This window comes from Mesocricetus auratus, unplaced genomic scaffold, assembly GCF_017639785.1.
Source record: "Mesocricetus auratus isolate SY011 unplaced genomic scaffold, BCM_Maur_2.0 Super-Scaffold_100006, whole genome shotgun sequence".
Lineage (NCBI taxonomy): Eukaryota > Metazoa > Chordata > Mammalia > Rodentia > Cricetidae > Mesocricetus > Mesocricetus auratus.
In genome coordinates this window covers 17157677-17184570 of record NW_024429190.1, presented here as the reverse complement: position 1 = coordinate 17184570, position 26894 = coordinate 17157677, and the positions used below count along the sequence as shown (strand labels likewise).

At 47.1% G+C, this 26894-nt stretch overlaps 1 protein-coding gene across 4 annotated transcripts in view; it reads right to left on the bottom strand.

Moving 5' to 3' along the window:
• Window positions 1-26894, bottom strand: part of Jakmip1 (janus kinase and microtubule interacting protein 1) — a 108061-nt gene that overhangs the window by 46858 nt on the left and 34309 nt on the right. For all 4 annotated transcript variants that reach the window (XM_040747002.1, XM_040747003.1, XM_040747001.1 and 1 more), the window contains exons 2-3: window positions 10981-11243; window positions 3985-4479 (exon numbers count right to left, since the gene is read on the bottom strand). In XM_040747002.1, the coding sequence (XP_040602936.1) occupies window positions 3985-4479; window positions 10981-11109 (624 nt within the window). In that variant the 5' untranslated portion in view covers window positions 11110-11243. The remainder of the gene's footprint in view (window positions 1-3984; window positions 4480-10980; window positions 11244-26894) is intronic.

Below are 26894 nucleotides of genomic sequence, written 5' to 3'. Positions count from 1 at the left end.
GTCCTGCTCCTGAGGCTGACTACCAGGGTCCAGCTATCGAAGTATTGAAGTCCAGCAACCAAAAGCCCCCTTTGGCTCACCTAACTAACACACCCAACTAAAATTAAACACCTTATCCTAACACGGGTTTACCCCTATACCTACCTTTATAAACCACCATTTGCCTATGGGCCACATCTGTCCCCTCTCTATCCACAGGCAGTCCTTTGTCCCTCCAGAGTAAATATCCCTGCCCCCTTTTCCTCATTCCCTTCCCTTTCTTCTTCATCCTCTATCTCATGTCTTTGACCCTTATCCCTTCCCTTTGTCCCTCTGGGACAAATAAATCTCCTTTGTGCTGAGAACTTGGTCTTGGGGGCAGGATCTTGAGCTGATACTCTTCAGGTTATAAAACACATGACACCTGCAAATGTTTCCTTTTAAAGGTTTGTAACTCCAAAAGCTGGATGTGTGACTTGGGGATAGAACACTTGTCTAGCATTCACAAAGTCCTAGGTTCAACCCCCAACACCAAACACACACACACACACACACACACACACACACACACACACACACACACACGCACGCACGCACGCACGCACGTGCCCTCCCACCCACCCACCCCTGTCACTCCAGAGCCTTCAAATACTTAGATCAAACTTAGAATCTGTTTGCCAATATCTGTGCTGCACAACCCTACCCTTCAAACAGAAACACCATCTTCATAATGCCCACCATGTCTGCTCGAAAGAGTTCATCACAGCTGAGCTTGACTACTGACATCCCCACATGGGAGGCGCAGGGGTAGTCACTGAGCCCTCCCCTCCCCTGAATATCCAGCCACTCCTCCCACTTGCAGGAAATTATGCCCTAATAGAACTTGGTTTTAGGGCTTCTGGGAGGAGCTAGAGCATACAGGTTTGGTGGGATGGGGAGTGTTAACCGAGAGGGGCTCCATCTGCACGGGGATGGGGAAGCCATCATCCATGCTGGTACAAGCCCTCCTGTGCAGCTGCATTACCGATACACGCACTCTTGCCACAACCGAAACTTACCAGTTTCTCTGGATGAACTCTGGGGAACCAAACTGAACTGCCATTTGGTTGCTCATGAGGATGGGTAGGACAATGCTTAGTGGTCATCATCATCCTCCCACACCGACCCTCCACCCTACCCCACCCACCCCACGCACACACATACCAGAGGAAAATTCTCACAATAACCTATGAAAAAAGTTCACTTGGATTCTGGGAAGCTTGCATTCACTTTCATCAACATTCTCGCCAATGGAAACTGTTTACTTAGCTCTCTAACTCTTCTCAGCAATGCTTTGTAGCCTGGCGGAACTCCTACACAACTTGCTTTACAATCGTTCCTGGAGCCTTTCCCTGCTATTTAAAATTGTTTCCCTTTCCAGCAGTCTACTGCTAGTGTATAGACACAGAAGGCATTTTGTATCTACTTAGTATCAGAGCTTGGACAAATGTGCTTGTTAGTTCTGAGAAGTCATGAGATTAGCGACCTTGTGGGAGGGGCTGAAGCCACCTTGTGACTGCCTTTTGCCATTCTGTGCCATCCACTGTTTGAGGACATGGCTGTGAAGGTGCCATCTTGGGATCAGGGACTGGGAACTCACCAGACATAGAAGCTGGTGGTACCTTGGCTTTCTCGATTCCAAATCCATCATTGCCCAGTCTGTGCTATGAAACAGACTGGGAAAACTGGGCCAGGCTCCTGACTCCTGCAGCAGCATCACAACATTCAGATATAACTAGATCCCCCTTCCTCTGACCGTTAGAGCTCACTTCTTCCATGGTGTTCTGTACACTGTCCCCCTAGCTAATGCAAAGCTGAACAGCAGGGTGGTTACAGTCACTTTGTTTTGGTCCTGAATTTGAGTGGGAAACCTTAGCTGGTTCATCATTGTGACAAACATTGTTAGCAGATTTTTCAAAAGAACAGTGTATCAGACTAGAGCAATGCCTGTTTAATTCAGATATGCTAACAGCATGTCAGGAAGATGAATTTTAAAATATTTGGAATGTGTGGATGAAAATGGCCACATGGGGTTTGATCCTTTATTTCACTGCCAGATTAAAGCCTGTAGGGGCCTCTATGAGTGGATCTCCATGTGTTTGAGGCCAACTTGGTCTACATAGCAAGCACCAGGCCAGCTAAGGCTAGACTGTGAGACCCTGCCTCAAAACACTAAAAATAAATAAGTAATACTCTCTGGTTTTAAATCAGTAAATACTAAGCCAATCTTTACAATTCCATAATTAACTCAACCTGGCCCAGGCTTTCATAGCCTTCCAATATAGCCCTGGTCGTTCTTTGTTAATACTTAACCAGTATCCTTGCAGCTATGTTCTTAAAAGGTAACATCTTTGGCTTTGGAATCTGGGTTGTACTTGCATCATAAAGACTTTGAAGACATTCTACTCCCCTATTTTCTGGATGCCTTTGCTACTATGAGGGTTAATCTCTGTCAACTTGAGAGGATTAACATCACCTAGGAGACACACCTCTGCTGTGTCTGTGAAGCTGTTTCCAGAGGTTTAACTGGGGTAGGAAACCCCACCCTAGCGGTGGTCAGCAGTATCCCATGGTGGGGGCCCGGACTGAGTAAACAGAAGTCCCTGACCACCAGTATCCATCACTCCATTTCCGGGGAATGGTGAAGCGCAGCTGACAATGTGTGATGTATGCCCCTTCCCAAAGAGCAACCCTGTCTGAAGACTGCCTGAGTGAGTCGTGTTCATTTTGTCTGCAAGCCCCACCACCCGCTCAGAAAGGTTTTCTCCAATTCTAGCAATGGGTCTGTCTCTTCCTTCTCTTAGTCTTCAAAATATTTTCTTTTACACACTTCAGGCTTTCCTGCCAACCCTTTACTGTTAAGTACTGCGCCTGTTTATGGTCAGCGTGACCCCTCCCCCCCATCAGGTCCTTTACATCTGTGTCAGCAGGCTGCTACCATTGGGGTCGATACGTGCATGTCCCATCTCCCTGCCTCTTCACATTCCACCTAACACAGTCCCTGGCCTTCACGGGGCTCTCCTAAACACCAGTGCTTAATGCAGTCTGAGAATCTCAGCTCGCTGGGAGGTTAGTACGCTGTGCCACCCTGCTGCAGGCTGCCCAAGGTCTTGACGGGTACAGGCTGTTCATCACAGTCCCATGCATGTACAAAGCACTGTCTCCTGTGTCTTCTAGGACTGTGGGAAATGTCACTGTGCCTCACAGGTCCCCACTGGCCTTCCACATCCTTCAGAGCGCAGAAGACTACTACCAGTCTACAGCCATACCACCCTGAAGGTGCCCGATTTCATCTGATCTCCGAGGCTAAGCAGGGCTAGAGGCGGGCCTGGTTGGTACTTGGATGATAGAATATTATCGTGGTGAGTTAGCCCAGTTTGGGGACTGCTCCTTCCAGTCATCCATTGAGATGGCTCAAACTCCCACTCATCTCTTAACCCTTAGTGGGGTCAATGCCTGGGGAAGCCCATCCTTCACCTGCTCAGACAGAACATAGGCCTAGGTGGTGACTGCTATTCGTCTCCTCCTTCCCTCAGAAATGCGGGTCATCTAAACTGAACAGCCCTCACCCCACACCCATTTAAAAAAATTCAGAGTCTTTGCACTTTACATTTCTCTGTTTCAGGTCTGGGTCTTACCCAGACGTAAAGCCCACTCCTAGTCTGGATTAACAGAAGGGGTTGAACCTTCAGCCTTGCCTCTGCAGCCGAGGTCCTCTCTTACAGTCCCCCAGTCCCCCTCTACCCACCCCCTCCGCAAGCCCCACGATAGAGACAGGAAACTGCTCCAAACAGTTTGCAGATCTGCCCAGAGCCATACCGCAGGATAGACCTGCCATGCTAAGCCTACTAGCACCCCAGGGATAGCCAGGACTTTGTGGACACCCCAGTACCTCCAACCATGCCTGGAGTACATAAACCATGTTCCTGAGGGAAAAGGTGCTGTGGGAACCCAGACACCACATACCAGTCTGCGGATGTCACGTTCGCACTCCCGCTTGATGCGGTGCACCTCATCCTGATGCGCCTGGTATGCAGCTCGCAGGTCGGCGGCCTTGGCCTTGTCCGCCTGCATGCAGTTACTGAGTGCCTCCTCTGCCTGTTTGCGCGCCGCCTTCAGCTCCAGGATCTCCTGCTGCAGCCGCTGGCGCTCGCCATCAAAGGTCCTGCGCGCCTCTTCGCGCGCCTCGGCCAGCAGTGCTGTCTTGACTTTGTCTGCAGCGCCATCGCGCAGCACATTCAGCGTGGCCTGCAGCCGCTGCAGCTCGCCTTCCTTGATCTTGGCCGTCCGAGCTGCCTCCTGCTCGTGCTGCCGGATGAGCGCCTCGCGCAGTGCCTGCAGCTCCTTCGTCTTCTCCTCATGCAGCTTGGCCTTGAGCTCCGAGATGTAGGCCGTGTGGCGCCGCTGCTCCTGCTCGCGCTCCAGCTTGGCCTCCTGCAGACGCTCCCGCAGCTTACCCACCTGCAGCCAGAACAGGAGCAGGGGTTAGGGTCAGAACCCTCAGGGGTAGGAGCTTCAACCCCACATTCCAGTCTCCACCCTCTAGCTCCCCCTGCAGGCCACACCCACAGTCCTGCCCTCCACCCCAGCTCTATCCAGGATCTCCCTTCCCAATGTGTTCTATGATTTTCCCTGGAAAGCCAAACCTTGAAGACCTTTCCATTCTGAACTGTATGAGAAAGGACAAGAAACTAGAGACAAAAAGAACAGAAACCATCTCTCACCAAAGCCAGGAAGATTCTAAACAGTAAAGGGTTTCCAGTGTCCCCAGGCAGGGAACTTGAGTCAGAGAGGACAGAGCCACCAAGGGGTCAGGGTGGAGCCCTAACATAACAGCTGGGCTACTGCCATCCAGAGGAGGATCCATGCATAGGAAGGTAGGCTCACCTTAAACCATGCTAAAGAGATGGGGGGAATAATTTGTTTTTAAATGAAACACTGTCCTTTTTGTTGTTAAAATGTCTAGGTTCCCGGTTAGGGAACCAATGTTGTTAAAATGTCTAGGTTTACCCAGTAACAAGACACAAACTGTGACTCAACGATCCCACGTGGAGTTTTATTGGTGGACAGGGAGAGAAAGGGGGGGTGAGAGGTAACCAACCCATGCAGAGCTGAGAGAGAGATAAGATACCAGAGGGGGGAGGGAGGGAGGGGGAGGGAGGGAGGGAGGGAGGGAGGGGAGGGAGGGAGGGAGGAGAGTAAGGGAGAAGATGAGTTGGGGAGGAAGATGAGAGTGACTGGGGTCAGTCCTTTAAAGGGGTCCTTTGTACCTGCGAGATTCTCACAGAACTCTGGGCTGGCCAGAGTGCTGCCTGAATGCATCTTGCCAGGTAACAGGGCAGTCCAGCGTAATGCCTGAACCTTTCACTTTTCCTTCCCAGAATCCCCAACCCTGGTGCAGAAGCTCACAGTTGGCAACCCTGTAGGGAAGCCAGTCTGCCCGCTTTCCTGAAATGTTCTGGGCTTCCCTACTCTCTTGAAAGCTCCCCTCCCCACCACGTGGCTATTTGTCAGCCTGTGTCTGACCTCCATGCAAGCATGGATTTTTTTTTTCCCTTCTCTCCTCCATTCCCCTCCTTCTGGCAGCAGATAAGTTTACAGCTGGCCTGACAAGGTTGGGTTGTTTTTTAACTATAATAAGGCAGTCCTGTGCTTCCATTTGAATCCGTTCTTTAATTCTTTTATTAATAAGACTAAGAACCCCCACAAAGGGACCGTGTGGGGGGGGTGCTCATTTCTGTATGTCTCTCTCTCTGTTTGTGTGTGTGTGTTGTGTGTGCATTTCTGGATGTTTCTGTGTCTCTGTCTGTGGGGGTGTGGGGGGGTGCGCTTGCATGCATGTGTGTTGATAACCAGATTGAACCTCTCAGGGAAACTGGCCCCAAGACCTGAGCTCAGCCCAAACATGTTGGGTCTGATCTGCAAACTTTTTACATGACCTGTAGTAAAATGCACCTAGGAAGTGATTTCTTCAAATGAGCCAATTACCCCAGGAGCCCTTACACCCCCTGTGTGATCCCGAAACAGTGGGTGCCAAAGTGATAAGACAAACTGCCTCTGGTGGACCAGACTTCTGAAGAAAACAGTACTGGTTTCCCCAGACCACACGATTTGTAGCCAGCTAGGAGGAAGTAATTTTAAGTGAGTTTTATGACATCATCTCAGTACTGGCACATCTGCCCTTTAACAGCCAGGAAAGATGCAAAATGAACCCTGAGGCAGATGCATGAGATCAGTATCTCCTGCCATCACACGCAGCCACAGAAACAGCACGTGACACCAGCCCTCCCTGGTCACCTCCCCCAGGGCGGGAACTGAAGTTCTGGTGAATTTAGTGCCAGGACATCAAACAGTTCACAGATGCTTTAAGGACAACACACGCCAAATGCAAGGAACACTGCAGCTGAGCCAGGACTCCTGAGCCATGTCTGCCTCACACACTGGGTTTAGAATCATCTCAGAGATGGTGAGGAACACATGTAGATATGACTGTGATGGCATTTCCAGAGAGAATGAAACGAGGGGAGAAAGGCAGCCCTGAATGTGGGTGGTGCCATCCTAAGGGCTACAGACCAGGATGGAATAAAAGGGGTATGCCCCCTGAGCATCATGCGTTTCTCTACCTCCTGGCTGCCACATCAGGCTGCCACTCTGCTCAGCTACACCTTCCCTGCCACAATGTACAAAACCTTCGAAAGCCATGAGAGTCAAACAAGACATTCCTCCTCTTCAGTGGTTTCTGTCCAACGTTATCATCATTGTAAAAAAAAGACTAAACACATAAAACTGACACAAGAAGTATGGTCATTGCTGTGACTAAACCTGACTGCACACCTCTTAGGTTTTGGACTGGTTTATAGGAGGAATGTGGAGAGTTTGCAATGTGGGCTGGAGAAGCCCCAGATGGCTGCAAGCAGAACTCAGTGGGAGATTCTTGTGGGAGCTCAGAACATCAGGCAGTGAAGACTGCCCTCAGGAGGCTTCAGATGGGAACAAGACTGGGTTGGGCCCTGGACTATAGGTCATTCAAGATACATTCTGGCAATTGCTGCTTTTCTAATGGAAATAGGGAGCAGAACCAGAGAAAAATGTGAAGAGCAAGCTGTTTGGGCACAAAAGGAAACAGCTGAACTTTGTAGACAAGGAGGGTATGGTAGTTAGAAATCGCCACCATTAATGAGAAACCAAGCACTCAGCACTGTGTAAAGAGGGACTTAGTCAGATTCCACTACTAATGGCTTCTAGTGTAAAATATGAACTCATATGAAAGACTTCCTTTCCCTGAAGAAGACCAGCAGCTAGGGAACCTGCTCACACACGGCTGTGAAAGGAAGTGCTTTCCTAGGTTCAGCTGTCCAGGCATACACTAAGAGACTACAGTGGCCATGGCTCCAGGTCGACTCCAACTAGAAGCCGACCTCGGCACTGTCCATTGGCATTGGCCTTACTGGCAACAAGAGTCTTGGTAGGTGTCTACCTAGATTTTAAAGGGAAGTCTGAGAAGCCAGGCAATGTGTGGTAAGATGAGAGTCCCTTCAAGAAACCGCTCTGGCATCAATATGTGCCGCTTGAGGGTGAAGCCTAAGCCACAGTGCAGATTTCAGGATGGTATGGAGGCCAGCGACGGGGAACCGCTGCTGGGGAAAGCTGAAGACAACGAGGGAAGCCAGCCCAGCTCACAGGAGCTCCGATGACAAGGCCATGGGGGCAGGGCTGCCCAAGGTCCTCAGAGCTCTCTCCCTGACACCGCGTGCTAGACCCCCAGCCACAGGATTTCATGTTTGCCCTTCAGAGGTTCAGTCTGTTTTGCTTCGTTCCCACAGCTCCCTTCATGGCCCCGGTCCATGATATTTTGGAAATATGTAAGTTTGTTTTATTTTTACAAGGTTTCATAGCAAAGAGGTTGCCTTGAGTCTCGGCAGAGACTTTGAACTTTAGACAGTGTTGGGAGTATTATGATTCTGGGGACTCGTGGACATAGACTGAAAGCATTTCACAGTCTGAGATGAACATGAATGAGACTTTTGGGGTCCAGGACGGAATGTCAGGGTTTAAAGAGAGGTGGCTGTGTGTCAGGCTGACAAAGGGCAGGCTTCATCATCAACTTGACTGGATTTAGGCTCACACTCGAGATGAGGTGCCAGTACCGGTGTCCCTGGACAGGATTACCTAAGGGGGAAGGACCAACCCAGCAGCTGGGAGCACCATCCTATGGGATGGGGGCCCAGATGGAATATGAGGGAAAGGGAGAACTTTAGCTAGGTTCTGCTTCTCTGGCATGAACCATTGGCTCGGGCTCTGCCGCTCCTCCCAGTCACGGTGGCTGGGTCCTCTGAAAAGGTGTGTCAGAATAAACCTGTCCTCCATAAAGCTCTCCACCGTGGGCTGTTCCTGTCAGAATCTCTGTTGTCCCAGCAGTGAGAAGAGGAACTAACACAAGAGGCATCAGCCCTGGGGCCTTGTGAACTCTAGAGGACTTAGCTCGCCCTGCAGCTGTCTCACTGGAGGGGGGCACTTCTCTCACACAAGAAAGAGTGTTACTGATGCAGTGGAAAGCCTGTAATTGGACCTTGGTAGACCTGGAAGTTGCGTTGTGATTGGTAGAAATTATTAATACCACATTTGCATGCCACTTCCCGCCATGCCCCCTCCAGGATACAACCAGGCTGTACCCTTCGCTTTTTGACCCATCAGGACACACACTCCTATGCTGCCCCCTGGTGTTCGAAGTGGTTCTCCTGAGAAGTCGTATCTACCTTTGTGCTTCAACCATAGTGGGCAGAGCAGGCTGAGCAGGTAAGGGTGGCAACAGAAGTGGTGGCAGCTGCTGCCTTGGTGGTAGCAGTGGCAGCACCAGAATCAAGAAGCCAGCAGAGACAGAGACAGTGACCAGGCAGGAGCCAGCTCAAGACAGGGGAAGCACAGGAAACTCGGAGAGTCAAAAGAGCAGAAGGTGATAGGCTCCAAGAGCCAAAGGCCAGAGACAGCAGTCCCTAGCTGCTCGCAGAGTTCAGGGAACTGTAAAGCCCAAAGAGCTAAGGGTCTAGCATCCAAGGCCTATAAGTTGTGAGAACAGCTGCTGTAAGAGCCCAGGGTCCTGACCTGGCACCGAGACTCCTACCCCACAAAGGCCATCCAGCCATCAATGTCTGACTCACTTCGGCAGCCCAAGGCTGGTGCCAGTCTCGGGGTGGAACCCATAGCCTGGTTGCTGTGAGATCTAATAAATCACCAGCAAGCTACAGCCAGGACCTTTCCTCCGGTATCCCTCCTCCTCACATCACCTCAGATTTGGGCCTTTTCATATGCCCATTTCATCCTGTCCCCAACTGGCATTGGGACTGTTCATCGGGGCTGTTAAACAATTGTGGCTTTGCGAATCTATTTGCTTCCTCTCCAAACTAGCAAAATCCTTGGGGCCAGCTCTAAGATGGTCTCGAGAAGCCGTCACAGGCCCGGCTTGCCCTGCGATGTGCTGAGACCTCTGACGTGCCGAGCACTATGGCACCTCTAGCTTCTGCATGTCTCTACACCATGAGAGAAGGGGCTGCTCCTGAGTCACCAAGCTCACTACAGGCTGCAGTACATGTGCAGGCCCCTCGCTGAATGAATGGTGGAAGGAACACTTGCCACACATTCCTTCTTCACCCTGAAGCCTTTAATACCTGCCCTCTGCTAACATAATGACACCATTAACATGATCTTGCTGGTTAGTGTGATTTCATGTTCAATGATGCCTAAATGAAATGGTGAAGTTCACATTTGTGCTTTTCATGCTAGCCTGGGGGACACTCTACTGAGTTCCCTGAGAACAGAACTTGTCCCAGTGACTGAATAGGCAAAGCCCTATGGAGACTACAGGGGGAAGCATGGAGGAGATAGAAGCCAGGACATGGCTAGGTTGAGATCCCCACAAGTTCTAGAGCTGAGAGGCAGCCTGATGATAGGAGACGGGTCCGTAATCCACACTGTAGCACTTGCTAGACCAGGGCTAACCTGGTGTGGGGGCTCAGTAATATCTCTCAGAAGAGATAAGCTAAAGAATTAAGTACTTGGGTGTTAGGACAGCATTAGATTGGTGACAGGACCTAAAGTGAGGAGATTAGTATAAACTGAGGACATTATATTGGGTCCAAATCCCATTAGTGATGGTCAGTGCTAAAGCTATCAACCTGGCAGATGTTAGAGTCAGGGGAAGATGGGCTTCTGGGCGTGTCTGTAAGGGATTACCTTAATTCTATCAATTGATATGGGAAGACTTTTCTGCAGTGGGCGCACCCCGGGCAGGGTGTCCAGGACTGCATAAAAGCAGGGAAAGCAAGCTGAACACTGGCTCATCCTAACTGCTCTCTGCTTCCGATCGTGAAGGTGATGTAACTAGTCCCCAAGGATCCAGCTGTGACTTCCCTGCCATGAGAAACCTCAGGCCCTCCCATGTCACAACTGCATCCACAAAAAAGGCTATGGCAGCAGGTTTTTTTACTTAAGTCGGTGACATCACCAAGATCGGGAAGCCAGTCTGGCTGAACCGAGGAGGAAGGACACCAGGTATAAGACCCAGAAAGCTAGAGTCTTCTGACAGTACTGGGTTGACATCAATGCCTTAACTGCTTTCCTGAAGTATGTGGGTCCCCAGCCAGGCACTGTTCCAACACGCTCCAAAGCTCATGCATGCCCTTCGAGGATGAGAAAACTCCTGTGACAGAAACAGGCTCTTCATAGAGGACTTGCCCATAACCCCACTGTGACTCCATCTTGCATGGAAGGGAAGCTGAAATATAACGACTCCTACATCCCCGCCAAGTCACAGGCAACATGTGAGAGAAGACTGCCACCATGCAGTCTGCACAGTTGCCTCCTGTTCTCACGAGGGGCAGCTGAGGCTCTGACACCCACTAATACAGCCTTCACAGCCCAGAGCTCACAGCCCAGCCTGAGCTGGCACCAGAGGCCCCGCCCCACCTTGCTCTTCTCCTGCTGGAACTCTATCTGGATGTTGGTTAGCTTGGCACGTAGCTCTTCATTGGCCATCTGCACAGAGTCCGTCTCCGTCTCGGGCTTCTCACCCTTGCTGCGTCCCTTTTTAGACATGTTTCCTCCTCGAGTGAGACGCTGAGGTCCTGTGGTTCACGCCCACCCACCAGCAAGCACAGCTACCGGCTCTGCTGTGCTAACCAGTCGTGCAGGGCTCCGCTTGTTCTCTGGGCACACCATCACTTGCGATTCTGCATGGGGAGAAGAGAGACAGGGTAAGCACACAGTTGGTGTCCTCCTAGCCTGGGTACCCCAGGGCTAAACACTTGCCTCACCCTCAGAAGGTCTATCACTCACAAGCCTGGCTTATCATAGCTCATTGAAGCTTCCTCAGAATCACCTGGAAGATGTTATGGGCAGAGTCTCACCATCCTTGAGGTCTGACAGGCATCTCCAACCAACTCCTAGAGGACCACACTGTATAGCACCGCTCCAGTCCTGGCCTCTTGAGAATGCAGGACCTCACCTGTGCATCTGTGAACCATAGCATGCACACCTCCACGCAGCACAGGGTGATATTCCTAAAAGCATCCCAGGGTCTCACCCCAGAGCCTGAAGCACATGACAGAGGAGAAGAGGCAGGAGGCAGTGTGTACTGCACGCCCACATGCCAGTAACGCTGGAGCAAGGTCAGAGCCACACTTTGAGACGGATGATTAAGCCTCATAGTAAATTGTTCTTCCTATACACAGCTAATTATGTCATCCATGTTACAGAAGAGAAAGCTGAGGCACACACCAGCCAAGTGCTGGGTTACACAATTCATATTGGGAGTTGGTACTGACCTGGTCATCCTGCTATGTCCAAAAGCAGCACAGGACAAGCAAGTGAGGTCTCGGAATGGGCAGGCTCTGGGACACCAGGCCTTGACCCCAAGGGTCCAGTCCAACCACTCCCACCCTGCTGTCCCCTAAAAAAGAGACACTCCATTCAGGGCAAGACCATTACCTGCCCCGTGGCCACATTACTGAAGTGATGCCCAACAGAAATGGGAATGATACATTAGAAGGAAGGATGCAGAAAGGAAGGGAAGACATAGGGAGAAGTGAATTAAATGTATAGTTTCTGATCCAACACGTAAGAAATTTGGAGTCCAAAGACAGGTAAACAAAATGAAAATGAGGGAATTTCTTAGATCCATCAGAGAACCGAGATCATAGGGCAAAGTGATGCCCCACAGAGAGCAAAGGCCAAATTCCCGAATACCAGCTCCAGTTCCTTTTGTATCAGGCCCAGCTCCAACAAAAAGATGTAAGGTATACTAAAGGAAAAACATCAGAGGTTAGACCCAAACTTGACTTTAAAGTAATTCTGAGCAAATGCAACGGGCCTCAGAGGAAAAAGTAGACAGCATGTAAGAACAGATGGTCTGTAAGCAAAGATGAAAAATGCAAGAAAGGCTAAAGAAATGTCCAAATTAAAACACACACACACACACACACCACTGGAGAACTGAAACAAGCCTTCCACATGCTCTTGTAGAAGTGCACAGAGTCAAAGAATCCATAAGCTCTCAAGTGCAGCAACAATGTATCTCAAACTGAAGAGAGTCCATGAGCTCACAGGTACTAACACAGTGTCTTCAAACTGAGAAGCAATGGCAAAAACAAAAGGGGAAAGGAATCAGACTGCCCAGGGACTGAGGGACAGTTTCCACAGTAGAACACTGAGAAGTATTAGTTAGGTTAAGAGCTGTGATCAAATGTACCCAAAGCAAATTTAGGAGGATTTGTTTCAGCTTGAAGCTCTACTTCACACTCCATCGCTGAAGAAAGTCAGGGCAGGAACTCAAACAAGGCAAGAACCTGGAGGCAGGGGCTGCAGGAGTTGATGCAGAGGCCAAGGAGAACTGCTTACTTACTGGCTCGCTCACAGGCCGATCTGCTGGGGACATTGACTCAAGTGTGGTCCCCTCTTCTAAGAGGGCTCTAGCTTGAGTCATGTTAACACAAAACTAGTTAACACAGAGAGGAATGGAAGAATGAGAGGAAAACCACGGGACTATTTGAAGTTGTGTGTAGTTCCACAAACTATAAACACCAAGCCACAGATCCCCAAAGTGAATTTGCACTTGAGTATATCATGTGCAAGCTGCAGATGATCAAAGATGAAGGGGGAAAATCCTAAAACAAGACCGGGGGAAACATCTTGTCTACAAAAACAAGGAAAACAAGGGTAAGAATTCACCAGGTGTCTCTGCAAAAAAAAAAAAAAAAACCGACATGAGGAAGAACAAAACAAAATGATGTTTAGAGGGCAAAGTTGGCCTGCGATTCAGTCACCTGTGAAATTACACTTCAGAGACTGAGAACCAGGGCATCAGACACACCATGCAGACTTCCCCTTTTAAGATGGCTAGTAAGAGAAATGCTTCAGAGAGACCTGTAGGTAAAAAACTAGGTCTAGCTGGACATGCAGTGCACCCTTTAACCCCAGCACTTGGGAGGCAGAGGCAGGCAGATCACTCTGAGTTTCAGGCTAGTGTGGACTATGCAGGTGTCCCAGGCCAGCCAAGGCTACACAGTGAGACTGTCTACAAAACCAAAATAAGACCTCAGACTATACCCTGGATGACATGGCAGACTCTGGAGATCCACCATGGAGGGCCTCACCCTCCCTGGGGATCAGCATGGAGATTGGGTGGGGGACTGGGGGGCCTAGTGGGAGAGGGTGGGGGAGGAGGGGAGGGAGGGAAAGCTAGGATTGACACGTGAAACAAACTTGTTTCTAACTTAAATTTTAAAAAGGGAAAAAATAAAAGGCTTATTATTCAACTGCCTCAGACTAAGGAGGAGAATGAACAAATGAAAAACAAAATATTTTAAACATATGATCTACATAAAGGAAAGCGCTCTAGACAGGGAATAAGGAAATACAATAAAAAACTTGCACTTCCTATTCTTAACTGACCTGACAGACGCCAGTTTACTGAAGCTGAAAGAATAGAGTTTTGGGTACTTGCAGCACAGGGACAGCCTGCTGAGGGACGATGGCTGTGGGGGGAGGGGTCCAGGGGAGAAGCATTCAGAGGAAGCCAGACGACTCCACAGCATACTATAGAGCAGTGGTTCTCAACCTTCCTAATGCTGCGACCCTTTAATACAGTTCCTCATATTGTAGTGACCCCAACCACAAAATTATTTTTGTTGCTACTTCATAACTATAATTTTGCTACTGTATGAATCATAATGTAAATATCTGTGTTTCCCAATGGTCTTAGGCGACCCCTCTGATGCCAAAATTATATGAACATGAAAGAATTGTTTTAAAGTAAATTTCTTATGACTTATTGTCAGGAAATACTTGATTTGTGTGCTTATTCTATATACCTTTAAACTTGGGGTCATGTGAAAATGACTCCAGCAAAAAGATCACGTGGAGAAAAGCTTTAGATGCACACATGAAAACAGAAACTGCCAGAGTAAATCCAAAATAAGACCCAACCATTTGTGTTCTACATAAAGCACTGAATTTTAAGACTCTTATGCACAAAGTCAGCGAATACTGTTGGATGGGGATGCACCGTGACATCATAGCACTGTCACAACCCTGTTTTCCTTTTGACAGTCCTGACCTGCTCACACTTTGGTACCAACCTGTCTCTACCACTAGATAAGATGCTCGGGGGGCAGCCAAGACTATGATGGCCTCTATCTCCCAGAGTCTGGCTCAGGGCTTGCCCAGACTCAAGGAGACTGGTATCTGTGAAATAGAGTCGCTTCTAGTTATCCATGTGTCAGACCAATGACCTCCATCATGAACATACACTATGAAAAGAGCATAGACCTTAAGCAGGTAGACCTGTTTCTGGACTTTGGATGGCCAGGAAAAACCACTCAACCATCTTCATTGTGAAGCCCCATAAGAGCCAGACTGAGTCCCTGTCAAGCTCATCTGTTGCAGACAGAACCTCCAGGACCTCAGGATGAGATGACATCAGGACAAGCCTTACGGAGGACACATTGGGTCAGGATGGAGGCCTAATGTCTTCTTTGGAGCAGGAGATGAAAACTCTGATGCTCAGAGAAAGGACTGTGGGAACACACAGGACAGACACCATCTGCAAGCCAAGGGTCGTACCCAAGTCATACTGCGGGAGCACAAGCCACAGACACCCGATCTCAGACTTCCCATGTCCAGAGATGTGGGAGACCTCCTGATGCTGAAGCCCCAGCCTAGAAACGTCATCCTCACAGATGACATAGTGAAACGTAAGCAGAGAGTAGCTCCAGCCCAGGGCCAACCCTGCCCATGGCCAGCTTAACAAAAGCCTCTACATGGTGCTCCACAGAGCAAGACAACCTAGTCTCCACAGGCCACTGATCAGGCACCCCCACCCCAGGGAAGGCATCAACAAGCAATGGTTCTGAGACCACAGCCTGCCTGGACTTGAAGTCATTACCACCACCACCCACCCAGAACCTATTCCAGACCCATTCCACCTTCACCTATGGGTACCACTGCCCACCCTGCAGGATGGCTAGCTATCATGGAAGCACAGAAGTCCCCGATAACCATTTCAGACTGTCACCTAACATCTTGGCATACTGGTATCATGGGGACTTTAGAAATGGTGAAAGGGGCAGAGAAACAGGGAGGGAACTGCTGGTCCCTTCAATACCAGCGGAGGTGTTCTGATGGAGAGCTTGGTGCTGGCCCTGGGAACCTATGGTCTGTCCTCATGGTCAGTTTTGAAACACCCCCTTTCAGTACTGCAGGAATGGTGTCTACCTCTGGAAGCAGAGGCCAAGGAAGGAAGCTACATAAGGGGCCCATTATAATATGTTGTGTCAGCAAAGAGTTGCCCATTCAGCCCTCTCTGAATCTAGTTAAGGCTCCTTCCAATGGATGTGGACTGAGGTGGCTGCTGGGGCAGGCGTCCACCCGCTAGGGTGACAGTGGAATGCAGTATGAGAGCCTCCTTGTGGGCCATTCCCGCTGATGTGGGAGGGGTGCAGAGGTGATTTTTAATCTGCTAGGCATCAATAGTCTCCAAGGCATTTTCCCTAACGAAATGATAACATTTTACATAGAAACTGATTAAATTGGAGGAATGGTATCCCCACCACATTCTGTGAATTGGTCCTCCGCCCAGTGCGGGGCATTGAGCTGACACTCAAAAATGGTGTCCATAGCTAGATTTGGTCGAACAGGCTTATAACTGCAAGATACTTGGGAGGCTGAGGCAGGAGGATTCCAAGTACAAGACCAGACTAAGACCAAAGAGCTAAGAGAAATTAAAGCCAGAGACATGAGTTCCAAACCCTGAACACACTGCCTGGCCTTATAGAATATGGTGCATGCAAGGGTAGGGGGTCACACCCCATAGCTAGCACAACTACCTTGCTATAGCCATGTAGGAGAGGCAGCTACCAATACCATTAGGTCCACTCCATGTGGCTCATCCCATCACACCGCTTTACAAAGCTTTTTACAAAGCAAGCATTGACCACATCCTCCACGATCCCTGCAGAACAGAGGGCAGCAGTCTGTCTCCTCAGCACCTGGCCTCTGCATTCATTTTCTCCCCATTACACCCTAGGGTAGCTCCCTCATCTCAATCCACAGATATCTTCCACAGTCCTGGGAGAGTAGGAATATTTCATCAAATAGAGAGTGGTCCCTAACTGATCCTGAGGACATCAGTTCAGTACCCGACATCACTGAACAGCAGTTGGTGGAGCAGGTGTTGGTGGGGAACCATTTCAGCCTTGGGACCCTGGAAAGGAACTGTGTAGAACTCAACGTCATGGAAAGGAGCTAGGTTTTTGTATGATATTAACCAACTTTTGCTCATTTTAAAAATCAAGTATGCTCACTGTGAGAAACTCCAGGAAAACATTGAAAAGAAGCTTCTGTGACCCCTAGTGTGTGTGTGTGTGTGTGTGTCTGTGTGTCTGTCTGTGTGTGTGTGCATGTGTGTGTGTGTGTGTGTGTGTGTGTGTGTGTATTCAACACCAGGTATCTTCCTCTATTACTCTCTACCTATTTTGGTAACTCACTGAACCTAGAGCTCATTTTTTAGCTAGAATGACTCATCAGAAGATCCTGGGATCCTGCTGTCTCTACCCACCCCACCTCCAGTGCTGGGGCTACAGATACACACTGCTATACTCAACTTTTACATAGATGGTAGGAATCCAAACTCAGGTTTTCATACTTAGTGCCCGCTTTACCTGATGAGCCATCTCCATGAACCAGAACTCACTTTTAAACTGATGTCATTTTCTAGGTTGCTGAGCCACACTAGTCTGTTCACTCCTGAAAGTCCAGATGCCCAGCAGGGGAAGACAGGAGCTCGGGAGCCCAGGGCTTGCCATCTCTGCTCTGCTATCCAGCTAGCTGCTCTGGACCAGACCTCCCTGTTCAGCACAGATGTGTCCAGGATGTGAGGGGAGAAACTGGCCAGGCCCAGCCTCGAATATGGAGTCAGCAGAAACTGAAGAAGATGCCAGTCACAACGCCAGCCAAAGTCAGCTCAGGGCAAACACAGCACATGAGACCTGCTTGTCCTGGATGTGGGAAGGGCTGCAAAGCTAATGAAAAGTGGTCATGCAGAGCCCAGGCTTGCTCACTGCTCCTTCCCAGTTGCAGTGAAATGGCCATACCACAGAAGCAGATGCTGTGACATATTTAACACACCTGACACCTAGACCCCAAGAAAAGCCAGGCCTCAGCTGGTGGGAAAATAGATTCCATAGGGACTTAAGGAATAGCCAATAGCAAACCCTTCCCAAAAGTAGAGGAAGGACCATATCCCCATCACCCTATGACACCAGGACTACAGTGATCACCAAAGACATCACCATGGAAGAAACAGAAGACTAGCACACTTGATGAAAGCAAAAGTCCTCGGCCGAATATTAGACAACAGAAGCATGCAATAAACAAAGCAGACACCTCAGCTCCCAGGTCCTGCGCTGGGCTGCCTAGCACATTCCCAGCCTAGAAGGACTGCTCTCAGAGGGAGGTCATTGCCCCACAGATTACAGATCTCCTCCCCAAAAGTTTTCAGTCTGCCCTGTGCCTCCCTCTGAGATGCCATGCTGGCCAAATGGAGCTAGAGTCACCAATAACGCTTGCTCCACACAGTCCTTCAGTCATTCATTCACTCAATCAAGGATGATTGAGTTTGCCCGCGTGCCAGACGCTGCTCCTAGCATGAGAAACACAAGACAGACAGAAACCCCTGCCTGCCTCAAGTGCACATTCTCTGACCTCTCCTTCCTCGCCTCAGCTCTGGGTTCTTGGGACGTAGGGAGACCTCCACTCAACCACTGTGGGTTAGGCAATGTGCTCTATGGGAATTCTGAAATTCCATGACAAAGGCTAAGGGTGGGGGTGGGGATGAGGAGCCTCATCAGTTCAAAGCCCCAAGCCTCCGAGAATAAAAGCCATTCTCACAAGTCTCACTCGTAGCAGCTCCCTGATGCTGACACATCCTGCTCACACCACACCAACCCAGAAGAAAATCTCCCTCAGAGAACTGTCTTGCTGTCACCAACTCTCATCCCATTCTCATGAGCTTCTACCTGGTGTCAAGGCCGGTAGGATCCAAGTACACAACTACACGTGCCTTTCCCCCAGTTTGGGTTATTAAGCTGTCCATAACTGTAGGTCTAGGAACAATTTTATGATTGCAGCCCAGGCTTACAGATGAGTGGGTCCCTGTACCAGGCCTTTATTTCTAGCTGGTATCTGTAATTACTCAATAACTGCTGTTCTTTAAGCCTCAAGAGTTTACCGCATGACCTGATGGACTCCAGCAAACCCCGAGCTGAATACCAGCTTCCACGTGATGATCTGACGGCTTCAGTGCACCTTTCTCAGACCGAGCGCAGGGTGACTGCATCGCCTAGCAACGTGGTTCCTGCCCAGCTGACCTTCCTGTACAGGGAGTTAGAATTTTGCATTTGTTTCTCGTAAACAAATGAGGATTTCAGGCTTTTGCTTGGGCTGCAGGAAACACACATCAGCATCACTTGTCTAAACAGCCCATAGCTTTACACACATCCCAAGGCTTTCTGTGAGCAAGTCCCCAAGGAACAGTCTGCTGCTTGGGGGTCAGGAGTCAATGTCTTCCCTTTTTTTTCCAGTTGAACTCACCAGCACATCCTGGAGAAAGAGGGCACGGGAGGGTACAGTGGGGCTGCAAAGATCCCCCCACTGGAAGCCTGTGGGTCTTGTTTCTTGCTGTCCCTCACAGTCACTGTGTCCCTGTATCTCATCTGCAAACTGTACCACAGCCATTCCCAGGTCTGGTATTGTGCAGTTTCAAACATCCCATCCGAAAGGGATGCCCCTGAAGGCTCAGGAAGAAAACAATTCAGAAGTGTCAGGAAGCCTCTGAATACACCAGCTGTACAAGACCCCTCCCTCCCCAAGGTTATGTGAGCAGTATGACCTGCTGAGGAGACTGAGGCAGGTGCAGCCTGTCAAATGCCTGCAGGCATCCACAAGCTGTCACCCATGCTGGAGTGGGCTTTGAGGATGCAGTGGTCTCTGAGTCATTCCCGCCCCTGTCTGTAACCCCAGTGAAACTCATGGTTCACCAAGCTGGACTTCCGTGGTATCTGTACTTTGATCTCTCATCAGTACCATATTCCCACAATGGCTCTTCCTCCCTGTGTCACCTCGCACCTGCACTCTAAGTCCTCCAAGGCCAGTTTCACACACACACACTCCTTCCCGGAGCACACCGCCAAGTCCATGCAGCTCCTGCCAAGCCATGGGGAGGAAAGGTGAGCAAGACAGGCAGAGGTGCCCACAGCTGCTTCCTTAAAGCTCTGCAGGTTCCGCTATCACAGAAGACAAGTGGCCTCCAAGTGCAGGTCAGCGCCTCCTACCTGAGGTCAAATGTCTCTCAACTCTTTCAGACAGACTCCCACCATCATCCTCCAAGCCCACCTTGATAAAGAAAGAGAAGCTGCCTCTAAAAAAGGAAGCAGCACTCCTGCAGGGGAAGCTACCTGCAGATCTTCACTCCTCCCTCCTCTCCTCCAAATCCCATCACCCAGTCTTACCCCCAGCTCTGTAGAAGACAACCTATTACACACTCCCCTCCCTCCCTGCCCTCATCTCCAGCAGACCATGCAGATCTCCTCGAACCTTCCTCCCCACTTCCTGTTATCCCATCCCCAACTCCCCTAACCTAAAGAAGGAAATGCCTATAAATATACCAGAAGCATACAGAAAACCAAATATATTGGAACATAAAAGAAAGTCCTCTTAGTACATAATAATCAAAACACTAAACATGCAGAACAAAGAAATAATATTAAAAGCTACAAGGAGAAAAGACCAAGTAACATATAACAACAGACCATTAGTATAACACATGACTTCTCAGTGGAGACACTAAAAGGCAGAAGGAGACAGAGGGATGTTTCACAAACTCTAAGAGACCACAGACGTGAGCGAAGACTTCCATACTCAGCAAAACTTTCAATCACAATATATGGAGAAAATAAAATATTCCATGATAAAACCAAATTTAAACAATGTCTATCTACCACACCCAAGAACACACAGGAAATAAATAATCTCAGAGCAAATCCAAAGAGAGGAAACACATACCACTACTACCATCACAGCAGCAACAAAATAGCAGAAATCAACAAATACTGCTCATTGGTATCTCTCAACATTGATGACCTCAATTCCCCAAAGACAAAGGCTAACAGAATGAATGTGAAAACAGGAACCATCCTTGTGCTGCATCCAAGAAACACACCTCAACATCAAAGATAGGCATCAATCAACTCAGAGTTAACAAATGGAAAAAGTTATTCCAAACAAATGGTCCTCAGAAGTAAGCTTGTATAGCAACTTTAATATCTGACAAAATAGACTTCAAACCAAAACCAATCACAAGAGATAGAGAAGGACACTACATACTCATCAAAGGAAAAATCCACAAAGAGGACATTACAATTCTTAACATCTATACACCAAACACAAGGACACCCAAATTTACAAAAGAAACACCACTGCAGTTTAAATCACATATTGTCCCTCATACACTGCTAGTAGGAAACTTCAGTATCTATTCTCACCAACAGACATGTTATCCAAATGATAAACAGAGAAATGATGGAGTTAACTGATACTATAAACCAAATGGACCTAACACATTTACAAAACATTTCACCAAACACAAAAGAATATATCTTCATCTCAGTACCTCATGGAACATTCTCCAAACTTGAAAATAGAGGCAGACACAAATTAAGTCTCAAAAGATACAAGAAAATTGAAATAACTCCCTGCATCCTATATGACTATCACAGATTAAAGCTGTGATAAGAACTTCTGAAAGCTTACAAACTCATGGAAACTGAACGACTCACTACTAAGTGAAAATGGGTCAAGACAGAAACTAAAGGCTTTCTAGAATTGAGAAAATGAATATACAACATTCACAAACTTATAGGCATGATAAAGGTGGTCCAAAGAGGCAACTTCATAGCACTAAGTGCCTATATTTTAAAAAAGGAGAGATCTCATACTGGTAACTGAATATACCTGAAAGCTCTAGAATAGAAAGAAGAAATCAAAACCTAAGAAGTAGATGGCAATAAATATAAAACTTAGGTATGAAATTACTAAAATAGAAACAAATAAACAAAAACAATACAAAGAATCAATGAAACAGAGTTGGTTCTTTGAGAAAACCAGTAAGACTGGCAAACCCTTATCCAAATAACTAAAAGGCATAGAGAGAAGATCCAAATAAACAAAGTAGAGATTAAAAGGGGGGTGATAACAACAGACACTGAGGAAATCCAGAGAATTATAAGGACTACTCCACCAAATTGGAAAACCTTAAAGAAATGAGTAATTTTCTCAATACATACCACTTACCAAAGATAGATCAAGATCAGGTAAGCAATTTAAACAGACATATAACCCTGGTGAAATAGAAACAGCCATTAAAATCTAACAACAACAACAACAACAAAAATCTAACAACAGCAGCAGCAGCAAAAAAGCTCAGGGACAAACAGATTTAGGGCAGAATATTACCCAACTTTCAAAGAAAAGAGAATGCCAATATGCTTCAGAAACAAACACTGCCCAATTGGTTTCACAAGGCCACAGTAACCCTGCTACCCAAGCCACATAAAGACCCAACAAAGGAAGAGAATTACTGACCAACTTCCCTTATGAACATAGATGCAAAACTTCTCAATAAAATACTAGCAAACTGAATCCAAGAACACATCAAAAATATCATCTACTATGATCAAGTGGGCTTCATCCCAGAGATACAGGGATGGTTCAACATATGGAAATCTGTCAATGTAAATCCGCCATATAAACAAACTGAAAGAAAAAAAATACATGATCATCTCATTAGATGCAGAAAATCCTTTGATAAAATCCAACACCACTTCATGATAAAAGTCTTGGAGAGATCAGAATCCAACACCATTTGATGATAAAAGTCTTGGAGAGATCAGGGATACAAGGGACATACCTAAACATAACAAAGGTATTTTACAGAAATCCCATAGCCAACACCAAGTTAAATGGAGAGAAACTCAAAGCACTTCCATTAAAATCAGGAACAAGGCAAGGCTGTCCACTCCCTCCATACCTATTCAAAATATTATTTGAAATCTTAACTAGAGCAGTAATAGAACTGAAAGAGATCAAGTGTATATAAATTGGAAAGGAAGAAGTCAAAATATCTTTATTTGCTGATAACATTATAGTATACATAAGTGACCAGAAAAATTCCACTAGGAAACTCCTATAAATGATATACACTTTCTGCTGAGGTAGTTAGATACAAAAATAACTCACAAAAATCAGCAACCCTTCTATATCAAAATGAGAAAGAAACTAGGGAAACAACACCTTTCATAATAGCCTCGATTAATATACGTTATCTTTGGGTAACTAACCAAGTTAGTGATAAAACTTGTGTGATTAAAACCTTTTAAGAAATTAAGGAAGACATCATTAGAAGGATCCCCCATGCTCACAGATCAGTGGGATTAATAATTAAGTAAAAATGACCGTCCTACCAAATGCAATCTACAGTTTCAATTCAGTCCCCAAAATTCCAACACACTTCTTCACAGATCTTGAAGGGACAATTTACAGATTCATATGAAAACACACACACACACACACACACACACACACACACACACACACACACACACACCAGGAAAGGAAAAACAATACTGACTAATGAAAGAATTGCTGGAGGTATCACCATCCCTGACTGCAAATTATACTACAGAGCTATAGAAATAAAAACAGTGATATTGGCACAAAAGAGACACACTGACCAATGAAATAGAACTGAAGACACAGACATAAATCTACATACTTGTGGACACCTGGTTTTTTAAAAAGAAGCTATAAATACACTGGGAAAAAAAGATAGTATCTTTTACAAGTGTGTGAGAGGGCAAAAGTTCCTCCATCTTGTCTCAGCTGGAGCCATCTTTGTTTAAACTGAAACTGACCCACCCACTCCCCCTTCTACTCCTGCCAGGAGTAGTGCTGTGGGAAAGTACCCAACACTGTTCTAGAAACTTGGAGTCAAAATGCCCTTGATAACTACATGTTCTTGGCTCCTGTTAAGATGTTTGCTTGCTTCCCCCTGCAACTGTCACCCAGGATGTAGTTTTCCTGTGTTCTGTGTCTTTAAACTTATTCCCTGTAATATGCATTCGAGGCTGTTCTCAGAGAAGTGTTTCTCTCCAGGTAGTAGTTTTGACTTAATATAGACTCTCAATTCATAATTGGTACTGCTGAGTGGTCTTTGGGTCTCCACTCAGCAAAAATAGATTTGGTCAACCTGGATGACTGAATGAAAAAGAATGCAAATAGAACCATACTTATTACCTGCCCAAAACTCAACTCTAAATGAATCAAATCCTCAACACAAAAACAGATACTTTAAACCTGACAGAAGATGGGGAATAGCCCTGAACTCATTGGCACAGAAGACTTTCTGAGCAAAGCACTGTTAGCATGGACACTAAGATCAACAATTAATAAATGGAACCTCTTAAAACTTAGAAGCTTCTGCATGGAAAAGAACATCATCATTTGGACAAAGTGGCAGAACTACACATCTGATAAAGGGTTAATATCTGACATACACAAAGAACTCAAGGAACTATATATCGAGAGAACAAATAACCCAATTAAAATGGGGCACATATATAATCAGAGAATTCTCAACAGAGGAACCTCAAATGGCTGAGAAAAAAGAAATGTTCCTTAGTCATCAGGGAAATGCAAATCAAAACTACTTTGAGATTCCACCTTACACCTTTCCAAATGGCTAAAATCAATCAAACAAATGACAGATCATGTTGGCAAGGGTGTAGAATAAGGAGAACACCCCTCCATTGTTGGTGGGAATACAAACTTGTACAGCCACTATGGAAATCAGTGTGGCAATTCCTTAGGAATATGGGAATCAATCTACCTCAAAATCCAGCTATACCACTTTTGGGCATATGCTACTCTTCATCCTACCACAGATATACTCGCTCAACTATGTTCATAGCTGTTTTATTCATAACAGCCAGAAACTGGAAACAACCTAGTTGTCCCTCCACAGACGAATGGATAAAGAAACAGTGGTACATTTACATAAGGAAATATTACTCAACTGTTTTTTTAAATGAAATCACGAAATTCATAGGTAAATCAATGGAACTAGAAAAAAATCATTCCAAGTTAGGTAACCCAGAGTCAGAAAGACAAATATGGCTTACATGTGGATATTAGCTGTTGAGTCAATGATAACCAAGCTACAATCCATAGAACTGCAGAAGTTAGGTATAGAGTAAGTATAGTATAGGTATAGACATCAAGGCCCTATTCCTGCAGATAACACCTACACAACTCATGGAATTGTGTCTACATAGAGCCTTCACCTCTACATGCTAGCATCGTGGTACAGCAGGGTACTCTGCATGTTACCAAGGAGAAGCATAAACACTAACCCAGCCACAAACCTTTAACCTATGATGGTGACCTGCCTGCGAGATAAGCTAGTGCAGCGGTGGTACAAAGGTTATGGGGGCAACCAACCAGTATCTGATGTGACCGAAGGCCCGCTCCATGAGATGGAGCCCATGCCCAACACTTCCTGAGTGACCAAGAACCTGAGCCTAGATAGCCCAGAAATCTAGGGTAAAGCCAAACCTTACTGTTCTACTAAAAGAACATAGCAATAAAATGACTCCTAATGACATTCCACTGTGCTCATAGATCACTGTCTTGCTCAGCTGTCATCAGAGAAGCTTCCTCCTGCAGCAGATGGGAACAAATACAGAGACCCACAGCCAGACAATAAACAGAGAGTGAGAGATCTTGGAACACTCAGTCCTAAATGGGATGTCCCCATCAAAACCTCCCCTTGGAACTCAGGTACCCTAGTGGAAGAGGAGGCAGCCAGAGGGGATGGGGGACACAAAGGAAACAGGGATGTCTAAATCAAGAGGCTCTACGAAAACACAAAGTAACAGAGACTGAGGTAACATGCACAGGGCCTGCATGGGTCTGCTCCAGATGTGGTCCTAGAGCTCACATGAGAAGTGCACACATGCCTGTCCCTAACCCAGAAACTATCTCCATTGCAAAGGAAAATGTAATTTTCTCCAGGGGAGTCTCACTAGGAAACAGACTCCTCTCGTGGGCAGACTGCATGTCTAGCAGTAGATGGCTAAGAGAAAACAAACTCAACAGCATCTTTGGAGGTTGTCTCAGAATGTCCTGTCAGGGCTGGATTTGTTTGTTTTCAATCCCATTTTTAATTTTCTTTTTTATTTATATATTTTTGTTCCTTTTTTACCCTACATGTCCTTCGCATAGATATTATGACTTCCAGTTTAGTGTCTCTATGGGATCCCTGGGTGTATGGACTAGTGGGTGTCTGTGTCTATATCTGTTTTTTGTGTCTTTTCTTGTGCTCTTTTCCTTCCGTTCATTTGTTTTGTTTTATTCGGATGTGTTATCTTTTGCTATACTATATTATACTATATCCCTTAGAATCCTGTTTGCTTTCTCATTAGAAAACATTGACAGAAAGGAGGCAGATGTGGATGGGAAAGGATGAGGGAAGTACCTGGGAGGAGTAGAGGGAAGGAAAACCATGATCAGGATATATTATGTGAGAAAAGGGTCTTTTTTCAATAAAGGCGGGGGGGGGGGGGGATGAAGTATGCTGTCCTTGTCCAGGAGCTGAGAAATGGTGCTGGCCCTCAGGGTGGTCTATGTAGGACCATCTGCTGCACTTGATGCTGAACTCTCAGACAGCATCAGAAAGGGCCCACCTCGGCATCCTCAGGGCCCCCTGCCCAGGGACTGACACAGCAGCTCCATGGCCCGTCTGCTGAACAGAGCAGTTTCCACCTCCAGTAATAGATGCCCACCTCCAAAGTCATACTTGCTGCACTCAGCCAGCCGATTTTGATGAATAGACCCCAGGCTGGAGTGTCTCAGCATCTACCTGGCTTCCTCCTGAAACCCACTGGCCAGAAAAATCACTCTGATGCCATCAGTAGGATGTAAAATCATTAAAAGGTGCCTCTGAGAAGGCAATTCTGCAAATCCATTTCCCTGGGTGCCTCTGAGAAAAGACAGCGTGTGCTGCACACCCATGCCACGGCCGCCTCCACAGTAGTCACACCATAGTAATGTTCACAACAAGGTCCCCAGATTCACACCAAAGCATAGTGACGTTCACAACAAGGTCCCCAGATTCACACCAAAGCAGTCCTCCTTAGTGAGCTCAGATCACACACACACACAAACACACACACACACTGTCTCATTCACACATACACATACACACACAGAGATAT